Genomic DNA, 18,397 nt, shown 5'->3' on the forward strand with positions numbered 1-18,397 from the left:
GCCATAATATGAACGTACCAATCAATTAAAAAAAATCTTCAATATCTAAGTTTATATTGTTTTTTTATTATTTATTATCATAATATGAAAAGTGCGATAGTAAGTTTCATTTAACTATCTGTGAGAAGCTCTGAGATTAAGAAAATAAACACAATCCCCATTTCCCATCTGGCAAGAAATATGGGAGAAATAACTGGGTATGGATAGTTTCTAGATAGTGTTAAAAAAATATATCTCGTACAAAAAATCTTTAGAAATAATTTTGTAATTGTTTGAGCACTCGTCAAAGTTACATTTTTTTTAACATAGGTAAATGCAAGGCAGCCTGCCGAAATGTGAAAAATGTTAATGGTTCTCATCTCGTGACAGCCAGTCACATGTAATTTTGGTTTTGTTGATTCCGTCCGATGATGTTAATGTCAAAAATGTGACGCCAATTGTCAAAAATATGGATAAAATAATATAAATTAAATTTTTGATTCAGACGGTTAAGTAAGTAACGTTCTGATTGCCAATATGATAAAAATTAATGGAGAAAAAATCCATTACAAAAAATGGAGTTCTTTTTACTACAACTTGTAGTATTTTTTTAATTACGTAAAATTTTCAGACTCATCTTTCTCAGGTTGCAAATGTACAGCAAGGTCAATTAGAGGTAAAATTTCTTTTTTTAAACTTCAAAGAACATTTCTTTTACTTTCAGATCTTTATAAAATATTTTTTAAATTAAAATATAAAAAGCAAAAACATTAAAATGCTCTAATCATTTTATAAAATTATGAGAGTTCAAAATAATGTGTAAAAAATTTACCAAACTAAATTAATGGAAATAAAGTTTATTTTTAAGTTTGTTAAGTTTTATGTTTCAAATTCAATGACTTTTTATTCGCTTGTGTTAGTTGGCATGAAGAGTGAAAGCTTTCAAAGTGAAGGATATTAAAACTATATTTATATCAAAAAAATATATACCCCTTTTAACAGATTAACAAAAGAAAAAATAAATAGATTATACATAATATATCGCATATGTATATTTATATTGGCTGTTTCTAAAGCTTATAAAAATATATTTTGTAAGTTTTTTTTCCATAAGTCACTTGCCAGTAACAGCATTAAAGTATTGTTGCTTTGTTACTTTATTTGAGCATTTCTTCTTATTCTCTAAATCATTTTTTGAAATATGTGATGCGTCAACAATAATAAAATTATGAAGAAATATCAAGAAAAGGGAAAATCCCAAATTATTTTTTTACTTCATATATGCAAACCAGCCAATATTTCATGGACCTATTTGAGTCCTTTATTGGATTTGTACTCAAATTTGTGGACTGTATATGGTTATATGAAGTTTCATTTTTTTATTTGAGGGATCCATTTTTGCTATTTTAAGTGTTTTTGAGGTGCTTCCAATATATTAATAAGAATAATTTTATTGAAAATAATCAATCGACGAATATAAATGAATTTATACTAAATTTTTAGAAAAGACATTCTAGCTTTCTTTTTTGTCGACAAATTACATATGGGATAGTGACGATACATGTTTTTCTTTAAACTATTATAAGTTTCACAATTATAAAGATAATTTAACGCCCAGGGAATATGATATAAGTATTTACCTTGGACAAAGAATTCCAAAGTATTTTTGATGAAGTACAATAATTAATAGCCACTTATTGGTGTTCTTGAAGCTAACCAAAAGTAGGATACTAGCTACACCAGGACGAGACATGTTACAACAGGAGGAAATATGTAACAACATCCATTTGTTTTAGTAAAACATTTATATTACTATTATATTACAGTTTGTCAGCATAAAGCAAATACTTATAAATACAAATCTAGGATAAAATATTTACAGAAAAAGAGCACAGTTAGTAAATATAATAAAAAATCGACTATTTACAGTGATTGATAATTAACTATAACATGAAATTATACTAAAAAGACATATTTAAGTATATAGTATATATGAAGGAACACGCCACTATATGTATAAGTATAACAGTATATATAATAAAAATGGGTTGTAACAAGTCTGATCCATTGTGTTGGAATCAGAATAAATGATGTGAACGAAATATTGAATCTAATAATATATTTCATGTATTTTAATTAAATGAAGAATATGGCATACTATGTAATTTAATAAAATTAAATTAAAATCACGTGTTTTATAAAGGAATACACCTAAAAAAACCATACCTAAATGTTGACTTTTTGAATCAAAAATTTCAAAGTCGGAATTCTTTATAATTGTAAGCATTAGGCAACACAGGTTTTATGTTGATTTGATAAAAAAATAAGACATTCTATTGTATAAGTACAGGCTGGTTAGATTACTTTACATTTTAAAGCTATTGGTAGTGTAACATATCTCCTCCTTAACAAGTATCCCCACTTCTCCCTATGCACTAGCTTTGATTTGATATCATACTTTTTCGGATCCGATATTTTATAAATAATTCGATGTGTCTATAAAAGCCTTCTTTTTTTTAAAATTGGTTTCTTTCGTTTGCACCGATATTAAAATCTTAAGGATACTATATCTTAAAAAATCAAAACGAAATATTTATTAGTAGCTTTTCAGTGAAACGATATCACTAAATCATAAGATATATACATTCAACCATGATAATATGTAATATATCAATTAATTGATAAATTATTAATCATCATACAACGTTTTAGGTATGAAAATGTTTTATATTACTAGTTTGATAATTCAAAAAATTAGTTTTAAGTTACATATAATGGAATTAAAAAGTACGTATTTATTCAAATAAAAAAAGAGCATTTTTTATTTATAACAATCTTGACAAGCCTTAGTCATGAATACATCTTATTTTAATTTTTTTTTACCTTATATAATGACACCATGGAGGTAAACTTTGGGCCGTACTCTTTTTTTAAAAGTACATAAGTCACAAAAAATGCAAGTTTTCATCTATTAAATTGTCGGAACTCTGTGTATTAACTATTCCCCGGTTACAAAAATTTATTATTATTTTTATCTATTTTCCATTTTCATTTCCTATTTGCATCGTATACAATACAATATCGGAGCAAATATTTAAATTTCTATGAATTTTTTGTCGAAACCGATATGTTGAAGATATTGGATATTTTGCCCAATATATGGATTTCCGATTTCGATCCAAGTTATCAATTCATGTTTTATTTGTACGTTAGAAGATTTAAAAAAAAAGAGCTCGTAGTCTATCTTTATGAATTTTATTATAATAATTGTAAAATGTTTTTTTTATTCTATAACAATTAGAAATGATTTAAGTAAATTTAAAAAAAATAATTCGAGCGGGTTTTCTTCTTGTAAAGTACTTATTTTATATAAACAATTTTGTTTATAAGCTTATCAGCTCAGCTAATTTAATTTGGGATCACTAGGGACAGACCATAATGTGAGAGTTAGTTGATCTTTAGTGGAAACATTGTTGAAATAATTATAAATATGAAGGGGGGCAAAACGATATTGGAAGGATATATTATTTGTGACAAACCGAAAAGGTGATAGGTCTGTCAATCAAATATATTAATTAATATTTGGTTGACAGACCATTTGCAGAATTGCCATATTCAAATTACCATCGAATATAAATTATTTTCAAGTGTTTCTTCCATATCCAACAATGAAATTTAATTCAACAAAATAAACATAGCAGGTAGTTTGTATTGGAAATCAGCTTTTTTTTTCCCGTGCTTGATAAATTAAGGGGCATTTTCTTATATTGGAACCTAAAACAGACAAAAGTAATAAGCAATATTTTTTATGTGTAACACATGAAATCACTACTGTTGATATTATAAGCCATAACTTGGTTCGGTGGTTGATAACTAAAGTTTATCTCCCAGGATTTCTCAAGATATTAAACCTAATGGAAATTTTTAATAAAATATATAATTTGTTAAACTAAACGCTAAATATTATATGTCAATTTTTCCTTTTGTACCTTATACAAAATATTGAATATTGAATGTACGTTTGATACTTGAAAAAAAAAAATAGGAACTAGGAATCAACTCCAAAACTCGAACATTATTTATGTGTAAGGTAAATGATATGAAAAATATTCCATATATATTGATAAAAATTTTGTATTTTGAATATATAATGTATTTATAAAGCAGTATGAGATGTGTTATTTCATATGTCTTATTTTTATATAAAATAGTTACATAGATTATAGTGGTACACAATTTGACTTTTCACCCTCGTATGATTCCTCAAAATTAGGAGGTTCTTCACTTACTATTTAAGTTTTTTAATTGCAAGCCGGATCAAAATATATACTTCAAAAAAGTGGTAAACGCTGTTTTTGTAAAAAAAAAAACAATTTGTAATTAGTTGATAAAAGTGGGAAAATTAGAATTTATAATATATACCAGTAAAAATGACTAGAAATTTGTTATTTCTTATTAAAATATACAAAAAATTTATTAAATTTGATAGTATTGATTATTTATTCAAAGAATTTTAATGTTTGTTTCCTGGGATAGCACTCAAACACAGTTTCCCCAGAAATTGATACGGCTATTTTTTTTTTAGCAAGTATACCCATTGCGTTTAAGATATATCAAGAGTTTCTTGCACCTCTCTGCAATTATTTTCTTCCAAAGTTATTGTTGGAAGGTATTTTGAAGATTTGACAAAAAATTTAATACCAAGATCTCATGATCAGCTTTTCAGGTTGTGCTCTCTGTCACATTTAAGGTCAGTAGCAATTCTCATTATGCTGATGTACATTATTAATAATTCCTTCCATGATATTGATAGAGTTAGAAGTTCACTTTCCATTGTACTCACCACTTGCTTGGATCCTTTTAGTACATAATTTAGTATTTTGGTATATGGTATACACAAATCAGAGCTGACGTCCACTCCAACAGTTCTTTGAATTGTCTTTTTTACTCAAATATGTGTGAAAGAGATCATGGATTTATTGTTTTTGTCATACACTTGGTCGGTGGATATTTTACTCTTTAATGAAAAAATTATTGATTACACAAGTGCCTCTTCATGTCAAGGTCTGTGATAGTGACTTTGGATCTGGTTAATCATTGTTGTTATCCATAAATTTCTCCAAATTTTCTACGGAATCATTGTATACTTCTACATATAAGGAGTTCCATAAAGCGACAGAAAACCAAATAAGGAACAGAGATTTTCCATCTACAGCTCCATCTTTGAAATGATCTAAAGTCAACTCTGCTTCGTCTCCTACAATAAGAAAACTATTTCATGAAGAGTCCTTCAGTGTCTTTGATGTATATAACACAGAAATCACTCATCTCTATCACATTTATATCAATTCCATTTATAAGTTGGACTTTGTATACAGATAATTATATAACCTAGTCATTTTAATCTCACGCCTGATTTTTTATTACTACCGAGTCTTTTTTGTCATTGGAAAACAAGCGCAAGATAATTCTAGAATGGTAAAGATAACGTGATTCTCTTTTCTCAATATTTTGGTCCATTTTGCATATTCTATTCTGATATTACATATAAATAGTTATTTGGATCTATAGCGTTCCACAAGAAGAAATAATTTCAGAATGAATTACACTGTGAGGAACAAAAAGTTTCATTTCTCATCCACAGCTCCTTCGATGAAACTTTTGAATCCTGTTCCTTCAAAAATCGACTTTTTTTCGACTCATATTCTGAGAAAAATTTTCCATTCTTAAGAATCCTCAGTTTCTTTGATGTATATAATGTAGAAATCCCTTGGAACAAAGAAGTCAATCTTAGACTCTCAATGAATATGCACCCTTTTTACCCGATAATTATGTGTGCAATACATATTATATTTTGCTGTTAAATTCATAAATAGATCTTGTGAATTGTTGTGTCATAAGTGATAACAAATTATATGTGACCTTTTCACTTCTGTAGACTTGCAATTTTAAAACTTAGTAAGTGTTAATCATCTTAAAAAGTACTTAATTACTTATCACCATATTGGAATATTACCCCCATGAAGATTATTAATGATTTTTCCTCCTACAGTTCATATATTTAATTATTAGTTACTTTAAAAATACTCATTAATGACATTAATACAGATAGGCTAATAAATTATCGTTAATACATACATTCAAAATACATTTATATTTAACTTACTTTTCTTTGATTTATACTTATATTATTGGGAAAATGTATTATTATTTTAAGATCTGAATAAAACCATTTTTTTAGAGAAAATCCATTATTTAACAAACAAAATGAAAGTTCAAAATTGTAAGATAATTTAGTCATTATTTGGATATTGCACTATGAGAATTCGACCTTTTTTGTAACAAAAGTATGCTATTATGAGCCTTATTTATAAGATTTTTGCTAGATATATTAAAATATTTAAATCCAACATGAGCAATATAATGATTTTGTTTTTACACTTCCACCCAATAGGATGATAGGAATCTCCCGTTTTTAATAAATTAACAAATAGTTCTATAAAGTATTGTCTTGGATTTGTCGACGTCATTAAAATTTGCCGAGTTTGTTCGCCGAAAATATCATATTGTAAGCTGACAAGCATGTAATGTAGTTAAATATATAAGAATAAATCTGAAGCCCTTTTAAGACAACCCCTATTAATATTATCTTGATAAGTTTCGATGAAATCTTGAACTTCGCCAGATAACTCACAAACCATGATTTATTGATTTCTTTGAAATCTAAATGGTTTGCAATCTTTAATTATGAAAAACTAAATGATAGAAGAGGCTATGTATCCGGATATATAAAACAAAAGATTGGCTTGAGATTCTATTCGTCCATAGTAAAATTAGAAAGACTGAAAATAAATATATGTATTTGGAACAATTGGATCAGTCCTTACAAATTAAAGGATATTTTTATTTTCACATTAATGCTTATTATTTGATTTTCATTTAATATTCTTAAGTTTCTAATTTTGTATCTTAACGTGCGTACTAGGGGGTAACCGTTTTTCGGTAATCTGATTATCTGTTATGTAATTTCTAAAAAAAACATGTCATTTTCAAATGAATAGAGGTTACAAAAACGGCATTGGAAAACTAAACCTTTTCAAATATATCTTTTTCATCGATATATATTTGTAAATGGATTGAGAAGTTTCAATTTTAAACTGATGGTGCTGAATTCAAGAGTTTCATTAAGACTCCTTCGTATAATACAATCAATTCTGGCATATTTAAAATTAACTTCTCTCTTAAAAGAAGTGGTATTTATCATTTGAAGTAAATCGCTCAATATTAAAAAAAATTTGAAGGCGAATCCCCCTGACACAGAATTATTTTACGGATAAAATAACAACAAGCAGTGTAGCTGTTGAAATAATTGTTTAATTATAAGCACGAAAAACACTCGTATATAATATATAAAACTCATAATTTTCCTTCCACTATGATTCCCTCAATATAATTGATTTAAGACCTCTTCCTCCACCACAATTTCCTGCCCTCCTCTCCTAGTAGCACCTACGGCTCCTGTTCTTCATAATACCGCGATGCCTATAAAGTTCATGACTGGGAAGAAAGCATCCATGAACGTATCAAATATACATATTTATTTACTTAAGAATTGGTATTGTGTTGCTATTTGATTTAATATATATACTTCATTCGTAATAATAAAAGAGATACCCATTACAAATCCGGGTCAGGTAAATCAATTTTAACGAAAAATCAACTAATTAGCAATATCATAGTTAGAACTCACTTCGACGGTGATACCTTGGGAAATTAATATCAAGGGGAAATTTGGGCAGTTCGAAGGTCCTTATGATACAGTTTTACAGTTCTTATTACTATGATTGCTATGTTCACTATGCAGTTTGACATGAGGGCCTATTAAAAGTATGAACAAAATGATTTACATTGTATTATATCTACACTAGTTGGTGTTCATTATAATAAATTATGGAAAACAGTAATCTATAGCAAAGTATCTTTGAATGGAGACGAATCCTAATGGAATATGAGACACAGGATTGAAATTCTCTTGAATAAAACTTGCTTTTGAACTGTTCTATTTGATCAGAAACTTACAAACGTGTTCACAACTCATCTGTTGTCAATGTATGCTACTCGCCTAGGTAGGCAGTAAACATGATCATTCCTCCATGGAACTCTTAGCGAGTTGATCTTAATCTAGAATTCGTGAAGTCACTGAGCGAATTATGTGGGTTTCTCTTCTATCTGTAATCCAGCTACCACATGACTACTGCTCCGCTTGACAAAAATGAATCCGTCAATATCTTAGATTTGAATTGAACAATACGATTTCACATTATTGCATTATTGTTTTCTCATTCTTCCTTTCTGCTAACTTTGATTAATTGATTATCTTCTCTTTCTTCGCACAGAGCAGTCGTATTCCTTTCTACTTTTTTTCTCTTTCTTTCTTCCTGCAGATAGATTAGAACAATTCTTCCTAAATATGGAGTGGTTCACATTAAGTTCGGAAAAATAATTTAGCTTATATTTGGAGAATTACTCTTAGAAAAAAAAATGGGCATGTGTGATCATTTTTTGACGTAGAATTAAAAAAAGTCACATTAAAATGCTTATAAATGAAGGCATTAGCTTCAAAAATTACTATTTCTGTGTAAGTGACAGGACCCTGCTCTGCGGTCCATATCTCAAAACACCACTTTTTTTTGGACAATTTTTTTTTATATGCTCAAAACTAACTATATGGAGAGTTTGGTGTATGGAAAACGTCTATTAAATGCAAAATTAACATTTATAGATCAGCTTGAAATCTACTTAAAAAATTATTTTCTGAGACAAAATCAAGTAATTTCTGCTAGGTTTTGGAGTAAAATCATCTAGGGGAAGAATCTGTAAGAATTAATTACTGGTAAACAGAATCACTATATTGTATATTTAGTATGTACATTAAATTCAGAATTAGTCAGATATCAGATAGTAATTAATATAAATTTGCTTAAATGAAGTTCCAGTAGTTAGTTTCTATCAGTCAGTATTGAACGCCGCTCAAAATTCTGAAGAAAGAGGGGGCAGGGCGTGCCGTCATTTGTAATTGAGCGGACGCGCGCTCATTGCTTTAAAAAACGACCCGGAGAAAGAGTGTGTTCACAACATTATTACCTGAGCGGGAGCGTGTTCAGGATTTCTTGAGCAGACTAATGTTCTGCAAATATTTATATTGAAAGTACTTCATATCTTAAAAATAAGGTATTATCTCAATCACCATGAGCGTCTTTAGCCGAAACAAAAATTCAAATAAATTAAATATTCGCAGAGATATTAAATATATTAACTGCCACACAACAATAATGGAAGGAAAAAATGTTCAATTGGTGTAAAATTTGGGAAATATGCTCTGAAACTGATAAAATTAAAGCAGTCTCTTTATTTTGTCAGGAGGATGAAGTACATTTGCTGAAATGTACAATAAATTCTATCAATTTAGAATCTGATATTTGTGAAAAATACTTTGTCAAATTCTTTAAAAATTTGAGCTTCATCAGAAGAAATGCTGTGATCCATTTGGAAAACACAAGGAAATTATAAGAAGTACGTAAGAGAATTAATATGTTAATGGAGTCTGAATGTGTCATTACCTGATTTTCTGCTCGGCTGTTATGGTGCATTATGCCTGTGCTTTTCATTTTGTACTTTGTTTTGTTGACATTTTCTCACCTTTACCCTCCCTCCAATTTATTCTTCCCTTTCAAATAATATAATAAATTTGAATTATAGGTGGTCTTTTTCCAGTTTGTTTAGAGGAACATAAACAGTGGCAAACTCGAGCCTACAATCTTGTTCCCGGGAAGAAAATTTGCAAAGCATGCAGAACAAAGCTCAACCAAGTTCAGGAACATCACGAAAGTGGCGAAGAAGATAATACCAATGATGTAGGTGATTCTTAATACACATTACTGTGCGACCTTAGCAGTATTGATGAAAGTCTCGTGGATCATAGTATATCACCTATCAAAAAACACAGTAAAAGCAACACTCAAAAGAAATCTGAAGCAAAACAAAAACTAAAATCACTGAAGATAACAATTGACAATCTTTAACATACTGTACTAGCAGATGCCACCACAGAAAACACGCTTGATAAGTCAACATTTGAAAAAGTTAGACATTTTGATGAGATTGTGACAGCGGTGAAGGAAAAGATTGCCGCATCTGATAAGAGGACAGTTACACAATTACTAACCCTTGCACCCACATCTATGCTTGTAAGTTAAGTTATGTCAACCTTCAAGTTCACTAAATACCAGACACAAAAGTTATTGAGTGAAAAAGGCCTCCTAGAAATGCCTCCAACATATAAAGGAAAAGTTTTACCATCTTCCACAGTTACATTATTTTATGATAATGACGAATTTTCATGTGTAAAACATATCTAAAAAATGAAGAAATTATATAAACCTTGGTGTAAATTTTGAAAAAAATTGGCTGATTTGTCACGAACTGACTCTACAGTCAGTTATACGTTGATAGTAAAGATACTTGATATATCCGAACGCAAGAGGGAAGTAGTAAGCATATTGTCGAGATAGAGTTTTTTAAGTATCTGTGTTTGCAATTTAAAACAACAATTATAATTTTATATTCATTATTAAAAATAATATATAATTTCTAAATACAAGGTAAAAATGATACTTTGGTATAATTATTCATATATATATACAATATGTGGATTTTTTAAAACATAACTGTTGCATTTAATTTTTTGTGTGTTTCCGTGTTGATCATATTTATATTCATAATTTATTTATTGTGATGATTATGTTTGTCCGTTTTGTTGAAAATAGATATGAAAAATTGGTAAAAAAACAAAAACAAAAACCGGACAACATGATTAAAATGCCTCAGAGTGACGTTAAGACTTTTTGTTATAGTTTCACAAGTAATTCCGAGCCGTACTAGTTACTCGCACTAGTTAAGTTATAAATTTGGTGCAGGTGATTGCATAATGTCCAGAGAATAAATCACCTCATTTTGCAATTGCATAAAATGTGTGACAAAAATATGTATATTGTTTTGAACTTAGCAAAAAAGCAAACAAAAATCTCAAGGTCTTTCTTACAAATTTAGTAATAAATCATCAAGTGAAAAGTAACCCAACTACTCTCTCCTTACAGAAAAAAAAACCAAGAAAAAGTTACTTCATTACTATAAAAATATTGTTCTTTTAATTCAATAAATGACTTCCATCTATCAAAACCATTTTTTATCCAATAACTCTAAGGAAAATTGATTTTTTTATTTTATTTGTTTTCAGTAAAGGTATTCTATTATACCTTTGTATTTTATAGAAATAAAGGCTTGTTTATTCCGGGATAACTATCCCAGAGACTTCTTTATTTCATATAATTGAAACCTATAATGTTCATTAGGTTAATGCTTTGGTCAAAATTAAATATTTAAAAAAAAAATTAGAATGTTTTTCTATTTCTAAGAATAAAATTATGTGTTCTTTTTATATCGATCAAAATCAAAATATTTTGATATTTTTGATGATATAATAGAGATTAATCAGTTTTTATAAAAAATTCATTAATTGTATTTATTGACATTTAAAAAAATGAATAATTTTTCTCTATTTAACACATTTTAATTTTGATTTGTAATCTTTCAAAAAACAAATAGTTCTAACATTTATTTTAATAAGGCAATATGACACAAATTTTGTATTTTTTCCTGTTCAATGATCCATTGTTTGTAATATATTTGCAATATTTTTTCCCCCTAATAGTTCATTAAACTATTCAAATTGTGGATTGTTTCAAATATTATATGTATGTTGTTATAGAGGTATTAAGATTGACAACAGCTTTTTCCTTATTTACCAGTTAATTGTCAACGTTAATGCTGAATATATTATCATAAATATACTATTTAAAATTCCTAATAATTCCTTCATTATTTAATCTATTCCCTTTATTGTAGCTTACGGATGATAAAAATAACCTAATTTTCTAATATTTCCCATTCTTTTTACGGTTAAGGTAATTTAAATTTAAGTTTTATGGTATTTGGTTGAATGTAGTCATACATAGTACAGTATTATCTCTCTCTCTCTATGTAAGGTAAAATAATAGGGATATGAAACGAGTGGCTTTTATAGGTTTTTATTTATATTATACTATAAAATATTATTTTTCTCTCTTCTTTTTATGAGGTAATATTATGTTGTGTGGTCGAATGTTGGGCTATAGATTGCAGATAGGGTAAATATTGTTTTCAACACAAAAATAAGCTAGAATTATTTTTCTAAAAAGTGAGACTGGATTATTATATTTGTTGTGTCTCAGCATACAAAATCTTAAACAAAAATCAAGAACACGAGACAATCCAAAATTATCCTTTTACTTCATATATGAATATAGTCTTAAGTTTCAAAAATATATTTGAGTCAATTATTGGCTTTGTACTCAAAATTGAGGAATATAGTGAGTAAAAAAAAATACTATGGCATATAATTCCGATCTAATCTCTGCTATTTTTAACTGCAAGGTTTCATTGCAAAGCCAAACCACCACTGAAATCAATAAAAAAAGTTTCGTTTCATTCCCCATGTCTAAGTGTAAAAATGTCGCAGCAACAACCAAAAATCATTCTAGAGGTGTGCGAATTACAATTTAAATTTTGGGATCTTATCAATGAAATGACTAAGGATGGTACAGACTTGAAAGAGTCCTTAATAAAACACATGGTTTTGGTATTTCTAACTTCATATTCACGGCAACATTTGACCCAAGCTTTCGAAATATATTCATATGTCGAACAGAAGAAAATATTTTACATCAAGCTTGTTCCACTTATAAAGTATAGAACGTATTGAAGAGATGGAACAAGATCAAGAGATCAACTTTTTCAAAAGGAAAAATATAAATGAATAGCAGATATTTCCGGCAAAATATACACACTCGTTTTTAGGCTTCCATTCTTGTGGTTAAAAAAGGTCTTTGTGTTTGGCCAAATGATACTAGAAACCTTTTAGCGAAGACTCAAGCGTATGCGCTACAAATGAGAGAGAAGAGCTAACAAATTGCTACAATGACAAAACATAAGTTCAAAAGGCCATTTTTTATATTTTTATGGGAAAAAGTATTTATCAGATTTATATCATCAAAAATATAAATATATATTAAAAATAAGACCAGTGAAATATCAAGCCTATGGCATGCCTTTTTTGAAGTATAGGTATACATTCAACTATTTGAATTTAATAAATACTTTTTTTCTCATCGAACTAATTGTCTTTAGAACTTATGTTATGCAATTTAACTAATTTCTCATTTATTTTACCCAATTTGTTGCAGACGCCCTTAAGTCTTCGCTGGGAGGTTACAAGAATTATTGGTTGTCTATAAGAAAAGGAAAAAAGGTTTTTGCATATGTTTTTTTCCTTTTTGTTCATTCTTTAATAGATCATTGTGGCTTTAACAACTCTCTCTACAAGAAAAAGTCCCAATAATCTTTAGCTTATACTCTTTTCGTTTCGCGTATTACGCAAATATATTTCGATTTACTTTTTTTTATTTTGAGTACTCATATCTGGTTCTTTGATACCAAGTGTACGATATATTTTTATCAATTATACTTCAAAATTTTAACAGATTTTCAAATCAAAACACGTTCATGAAAAACCTTTTTTGGACAACGATTGAAGGTTATTTTTTGTTCAGATGAATAAAATGAATAATAAAAATTATCCTGCAAATGGCAAATTCCGATCCATTGTAGTTATGGTACTGTCTAATATATATATATATAGTAACTTTGAAGTTTCAAATGTAGAAAGTAATCTAATTCGTAGAAGTAATTTTTTTTCCACCCCCCCCGCAAACTCAAAAAATCATGTTGTAGGAGGCTTATGTAAACAAAGGTTTTAATTTAGTAATACCAGAAGTATCGCCAACTCTCTCCTCGAGCTCTTCAAAAATCCCATTTTGCATATATATAAGTTTTACAAATAAGGGAAAGACTCGATGTTTCCTGGCAATAGTGATAAATATATATATATGTGGTCCACCAACATAAAAGCAAGCATGAATAATTGTTTAAAATATGATTGTCTATTATATTTATTTTTTGACAAATTATTGTAAAATAGCTCTTAAAGTTGTTCAAATTGATAGTCAAATTAAAGAATGAGAAGTTAATAGATATTATTTGAAAGACCAAATGGGGTGGATAAAAGTTTATTAAATCAAATCAAAGTTATAAAACTCTTGCTATGTGTATTAAATATTTCCCTGTTTGTATCTATGAAGTAAAAAATTAGTTTTGGATTTTCTCTTTTATTGTTCAACATTGTTTTTGTGTTGATGGATGCGGCACATACTTAGTTAAAGAATGATGCGAACAAATAAATACAGATCCCTATACCGTTATTAAATTTTACTTCCGACTAGTAATTAAATGCAGGGTAGGGATTTTTGTGGCTTCAAATAATATACTTTTTGCATTGATATTCCAGGTACGAGTCAATGGGTACGGGTATTAGTCTTAACTTTCCTTAAAATTTATAAATATCAAGAACAACAATGAAAATGAAGTACTTTTAAAATTGACAAATAATATTTAGTAAAATTATTCATGTTGTGAAAAAAGTTTATTTGAAACTATAAACACGAAAAATTAAGATATGAATTAACTAATTTTTTATTTACTTTTATAACTTACTTAACATATATCACTGCATTTTACCCGGTGAAGAAAAAGTGATGAGATCATTCATAAATACAGTTTATATTTGTGTCGTTAGTTAAATCTTAAAGTTCCGATTATGTTGAATAGCTTAGATTCTAAGCATTTGATTGATGTACATGATGTAAACAAAAATTCTCTAGATGTAGTAATGGAGACAAGAAGAGCTATAATAGACAATTTAATCCGTGCCGGGAAGACCACTTCGGACATCATGAAAGCCTTAAACGTAGGCAAGGTCACCGTGTGTTGGGTCATAAATTGTTTTGCTAATAGGGACACACTTAAGGAGAAACGCAAGCGTGGAAGACCCATCAAAGTTAAGCTTGAAGACATCATGGGGGCCTTTAAGGTCAACCCAACGATGTCAGAGTACGCCAAGAAGAAGAAGAAGATTTATTGGTCAATTGTGGGCAAGGCTATCCAAAAAGCTGGAGGAGGGTTGGTTAGAAGAATTGAAAGGCTACTCCTGTCCCAATGTTAATTATAACTCTGTTTTCAGCGATGTAAACAACTCTTGAATTATCTGAAGCACATCAGTAACCGGCTAATTTTTTCTCTGATGAAAATACCTTTACGGTAGACCCCCTCTACAACAAGCAAAATGATCGGGTGTTATATTTTGGCAAGACTGACAACAGCATCAAGATAGCCACCAAGACTACACATCCGGCCTCCTTGACGATGTTGGGGGCTGTGGCATTAACTGGAGAAAAAATACCTCTAATTTGGTTACCTGATGGATACCGGCTACCTGCGGCCCATTTCTCGATGCTGTTGAAGTAAAATAGGTTCCCATAGCTCATTAAAGCCATGCAAATGTCAACCAAGGCCACGTACGTATTTCACAGGTGGTCTGAGGTACTGTCATTGAGGCTGATGGTGGCCAGATTCATATTTAAAGTGCATTGTTATAGTAAAAAATATCATAAATAAAATTCTTTATCTACAATATCCTCCTGATCAATTATCAGTATTTTAGTGACTAATTACAGGCAGTTCTCAGTACTTTTTCTATACCCGGTATCCTTATAGTTTTACCTTATAAACTTAAGTCATCAATGATTATATTTTATATGTACGTATACTTTGTGTAGAGATGTGGTTATGAAAGAGTAAGATAAATTCAAAAATGTATCTACCACAAATCCAAATCCCAGTTGCCAAACAGTTTTGAAAGTTTCATTTTACCTCAATGTCTCCATACATAGTCATTCAGCATATTAAACAATGTTTTAAAAATACTAAACAAATGTAGATTTGAAACCGTTACTTTTATATGTTTAATTTTTATATATATATTTTTTTAAAATTCATTTCCCCTTACATATAGCAAATTATTTGGAAACAAAACTCATTAAGTTATGTCAAAAAAAAGATAAGGGTCAAAAGAATGGAAAGATATATAAAATTAAAAAAAGAAGAAAAAGGTTTGACCAAAGAATTAACAGGGAAAATAACCTAATCTTGGCTAAAACTTTCCAAGAAGCCCTTTTTCTCGAAAAAGTGAACCCATGTTGTCTCTATAGTCGATACTTAATAGTCTTGACAAGAGGTTTGACTTCAATTGACATGCTGCCTCTGTTTTTTGTCCCGGAATGCCTTGGTATGAAACCGGAGTACTTCATCTCTTAAATTTTGGAAATTTTAATCCTGACTTGGTTTCAGGAACAATTCTTTTAAAAATTTTATATCGTTTCCTGCTGAGATAGAGTGACAATGCATATCGTTCGAAAAATTTAATTTTGAAAAAAATTGTTTTCACCTCCTTCAAGTCAAGATCTGAATCCCCTTGATTTTTGTAAGGTTACCTAGAGTCAAACGCCAATGTCTCTTCCGAACTTAATTTTGAATATTTTTTTTAAGCCATCGAATAAGTATCGGAGTTATTTCCAAGAAAACAAATGCCCACATCATGGATCACATTCAAATCTCGTTTATCGAACGTAGTGGTTAACGATAAGCATTTATAAAAATGACATTTAAGCTTAAAACTAATAAAACTACTATTTCTTGAACTTAACTTGTCTGATTGCAGAAAATTAATACTTTTAAAATTTATGAATAAACCCGTTTTTAATTTCAGACATCAACTAAAAATATGACATAATGTAACAACTAACTTTTTGAAAGTATATTTCTATTGTTCCAATAAACCACCTTGCAAATTATTTTTTCTTTTGTAATGTTTTGAGAATATAACAACTTGAGGTTTTAATAAGAAACTAAATGAATACTGAAATTTGAGTTGAAAGTTTTTCAATGACAGTTGATTTGACTTATACAATTTTATTCAAATAGGATGAAAAAATAGTCGTGTTAAAATTTCTGATGAAATGGGTCAGAATTTCGTTATATGTGTATAACAATAAATACAAATTACAATTATGTTAAGGAAAACAAAAACTATGATACACCTTTTTTAAAACATTGGTGTATGTAATATGCCGATTTGTTTAATCTTCTTCATTTGTTAAAGTTTGGTAACACCAATTATGTTAAGAAAGACAAAGTAAGACCAAGATTTTATTGGTATCTAAATGTTTCCAAAATTTGTTCTTTCCATTGTTTTTTTTTTTTTTTTTTTTGCATATGGAAGTTTTGTAAATTTATAAGAATATTCGGAGGGGCATTGTCTCTAATGGACGTTTTTTTATGCCAGTAAAATGATAAAACGAAAACAAGCTAGTACTCTCACTAGTAATTATATGAAGATTCGTTCCTGAATATTTTTTTCTATCATTGCACTGAACAAACAGTTTGGTTCACAAATAACTCTTAACATTTGTATTTTAATTGTCGTAGAGATAATTATTAAGTAGGAAATTTTGTATATTTTTATTCTAATCAAGATATAAAACAAATTCAAAAGTAAGAGATGCAATCAAATACACTGTTAAAGATAATAAGACTATAACGGTCACAAAATTTTCCATCCTAAGTCTTAAGGACGCTTCTTAACTGGATGTAAAAACCCTCCCATAGAATATTTATAAATAAGTGACGTCACCATATTTATCAGCAAATGATGTCATTATCAATCAATCTTCACCAATTTTTTAAATATTAATAAATACTTAAATTTGGACTAAATTAAAAATAATATCATACCTTAAATATATATATATATATATTTATACTCAAAATATTACAAAATAAACTCAACTTTCAATGGCCCACATAAAGGATGCCCAGTTTGAAGTCCAATATCAAAAATAGATCCGGTTAGGAACCTTAATATAATAGAAAGTGTAATCAATTTTACTTACATAGCGTATATGACATTTTTTTTTCCAAAAATCCATGCTCACTAGTCATGACTTCCAAACGGATATAGATGATAATATATAACTTTTTCAATTTTGCACTTATTTTAAGTCAAACGATAATCAGTTACCTAACTGAATAGTGAAATATTTATATCAGTTCTTTCTTTAATACTCAATGATAAGATTAAATAATTTTTTATAGTTTCATATATTCAACTTCTCTTTATATGTGCTTTAATCTGCGGAGAATACTATTTTACTGATAAGAAAAAAATATAATATGTGTATGGCTATGTAATATGTATCCTGGATTAAATAGGTATGTAAGTATGTATTTTGTACCATCTACAATAAAAACACATATTTATATACATAGAAACAAAGGTGTATACATATTATAAGATAGCATTTGATGTAAG

General features: G+C 28.6%; 1 protein-coding gene across 3 annotated transcripts in view; it reads right to left on the bottom strand.

Moving 5' to 3' along the window:
- LOC121120111 (lysosomal alpha-glucosidase) overlaps positions 1 to 18,145 on the bottom strand; it is a 33,672-nt gene extending 15,527 nt beyond the window's left edge. The window contains exons 1-2 of one of the 3 annotated variants that reach the window (XM_040714947.2): positions 17,979 to 18,108; positions 9,600 to 9,969 (exon numbers count right to left, since the gene is read on the bottom strand). Coding sequence is in view for 2 of the 3 variants with exons in the window: in XM_071889636.1 (XP_071745737.1) it covers positions 17,979 to 18,027 (49 nt within the window). In the remaining variant the exon portion in view is untranslated. Of the gene's footprint in view, positions 1 to 9,599; positions 9,970 to 17,978 lie in introns of all 3 variants that reach the window. The other 2 variants (XM_071889636.1, XM_040714946.2) reach the window with 2 other exon arrangements.
- Positions 18,146 to 18,397: the final 252 nt, after the last annotated feature.

This window comes from Lepeophtheirus salmonis, chromosome 6, assembly GCF_016086655.4.
Source record: "Lepeophtheirus salmonis chromosome 6, UVic_Lsal_1.4, whole genome shotgun sequence".
Classification (NCBI taxonomy): Eukaryota; Metazoa; Arthropoda; class Copepoda; order Siphonostomatoida; family Caligidae; genus Lepeophtheirus; species Lepeophtheirus salmonis.